The following is a 2,459-nucleotide window of genomic DNA, read 5'->3' as shown; positions in this document are numbered from 1 at the left end:
TCCACTGTCTTTTTTTTTTATACAACTAGACATGAGCAGCACCATGGACATAACAGAGTATACTGTTTCGCCCACGATACCGCCTATGCGTTGCCATTTCTGAGGACTCAGGTGTTATTCCTCTGTACCCAGTAAATTCACGCCATATCCTACCCTTTAAACCGAAACACAGCCATGCAAACACAACTGCTTCACGGTTGAAACACGAATGGGACAGAGATACCCAAGCAAACGACTTTTGTCTGTATTCATGACTTTAAGAAATTTATTATGATAGTATAAAAATGTACAAGTCAGAAAGGGGTCTTCGAAAGGGGTTTTCGGTGATTTGATTGATATAGTTATGAACGACAACAACATAAATTGTCAATAAATAAAATTAAATACTGTATATATATATATATATATGTCCATTATATGGTCCCGGCAAATGGTTCAATAATTATATATATATATATATATATATATATATATATATATATATATATATATATATATATATATATATATATATATATATATATATATATATATATATATATATATATATATATATATATATATATATATATTTTGATTTAAAAAACTGAACTAATGAGTCGACTTAAAATTTCTCTGGGATTAATATATAAGTATATCCTTGCAGATAAAATAAAAAAAAATTCCATGATGGATGGATGGATGACTATTATATAAAAACAACAAATACATTTATGTTGGGAACTTCCCTCTTTTTGAAGTCAATTGATATAAGAACGTTAGTCGATTTTTATTTAGATGTCACTAATTAGCGCGCGATTGAAAATCTCAAGTCAATAAGAGACGCCGATGGCTGACAAACAATCGGATGCTCATTACTAGTCGACGCCGATAGAATTTTTTATTGCGCTCCCCTCATTACGTTGTCGTTAGTTCCATATCATCAGTGCAGTTGGACGCTTGTCACGGATAACGGCTATTAGAAAACATAATATCACAGTTGAAAATAACAGTTTATCAGTGAAGTAATGTTCCCAAAATGTGGTGGAGGATATTGACTTTTTGTGTTTTGGTCACGTTCGTGCTTTTTGTCGTGTTGAGTTGTATACACGGACGCCCTGTCGTGCAATTATTCTTCCACCGTTGCTGCGAAGACAATATAGAGAACGATCAATTGATATACGAGAATTTGGGCAACAATTTCCTCAAAGAGAGACTGGTCGCCGTTGATGACGTTGTCGATAACAGTTCTCTAGCCTCCAAAGAAGATGTGGACGAATTAATTGTAATGCTGAGGGAAAAGATGAACGTACACAACCCTGTTGACAGAACAAAGTTGAAACACGAAGATGCTTCGAGACTAGCGCTTGGTGACGTCAAAGAAACAAATATGCCAATGGAAAACGATACTAATTTCGATGATTATACAACAGATAATGCAATAATAGCGATCGATAAGGACATAGAAGGTAATACGACGTTCAATAAGGAAGTAACGGAAAAGATTGCGTCGAAGGAAAGAATTGACGTTCTAGGATAAAGGAATCAGTAATAAACTTGTAATACAAAAGGTCATAGAATTACAACGGTATAAAATTACTGTGGAAATGAAAACATCATTGTTTTTTTTATCATATTGAAAAATGTCCAAACGAAAGTTGGTGCCAAAAGTTATGGTAGCAAAGATTTCAGTTCCCATAGTGATAAATGGAAGATATAGTCTATGACAATGAGTTAATATTAGATGCGTGAAGAACTTCATATAACAAAAATGTATTCTTTTTTACATCTGTAACTTCCTTCAGTGTGAAATTAAAGTGTAAAGTTAGAATTGTCTGGAATATTCAATAAATATAATAAATATTCCTAGACACGTTATGGAAACATCCAGTCCTGAACCAAACAGTGCTTTAGTTTGGGTACTACAAAAATCACAGGTATATTTCAATCCTCATCATATCAGCCTTTCACTGTCCACTGCTGGACATTAGCTTTGCTCTAGGGAAATTTTGCCAATAGTTGGCTTGACAGGCGGATTGCCAACCGCAGTTAGGCTTTGGAGATGTTTTAAGAGGGACGTTGCCAATCCCTCGTCTTTCCTTATTCGCCTCTTACGACACCCACGGGAAAGGAAGGGGTGGCCCATTCTATGGCGGGAACTACACAGCGATATATTTCAATACTTTTGTATAATAAAAAAAAAAATTTACTCTTTATTTCAACAGTAAACGAAATAAAAAGATATTGGTTACATATAATAATAAAATATATGAAGCTAATAATATAATGTCAAAGAAAAATTAAACAAAAAAAAAACACAATGGCATCTGATACATTAGTCCTATCATTCGACACTCAGTCTTAATCACGTGCATTGAATAATGATTATTAAAACAATACGAAATGAGTTCAAAATCGATTATCTTGTTTGTTATTTGTAAATTCCAGATTTATTACTACCGGGTTCATACTATAATGTT

At 33.3% G+C, this 2,459-nt stretch overlaps 1 protein-coding gene across 1 annotated transcript; it reads left to right on the top strand.

Annotated features, from left to right (window-relative positions):
• The first annotated feature begins 871 nt into the window (after nucleotides 1-871).
• LOC128200353 (uncharacterized) lies at nucleotides 872-1,843 on the top strand. Its single transcript, XM_052893534.1, has one exon. It carries the CDS (start codon nucleotides 1,019-1,021, stop codon nucleotides 1,517-1,519), a length of 501 nt encoding a protein of 166 aa, XP_052749494.1. The 5' UTR covers nucleotides 872-1,018; the 3' UTR covers nucleotides 1,520-1,843.
• Nucleotides 1,844-2,459: the final 616 nt, after the last annotated feature.

The sequence above is a fragment of the Galleria mellonella genome, unplaced genomic scaffold, assembly GCF_026898425.1.
Source record: "Galleria mellonella isolate WM207_F2 unplaced genomic scaffold, CSIRO_AGI_GalMel_v1 utg176, whole genome shotgun sequence".
NCBI lineage: Eukaryota > Metazoa > Arthropoda > Insecta > Lepidoptera > Pyralidae > Galleria > Galleria mellonella.
The sequence above is the reverse complement of the archived record's forward strand: the minus strand, read 5'-3'. Positions and strand labels throughout refer to the sequence as shown.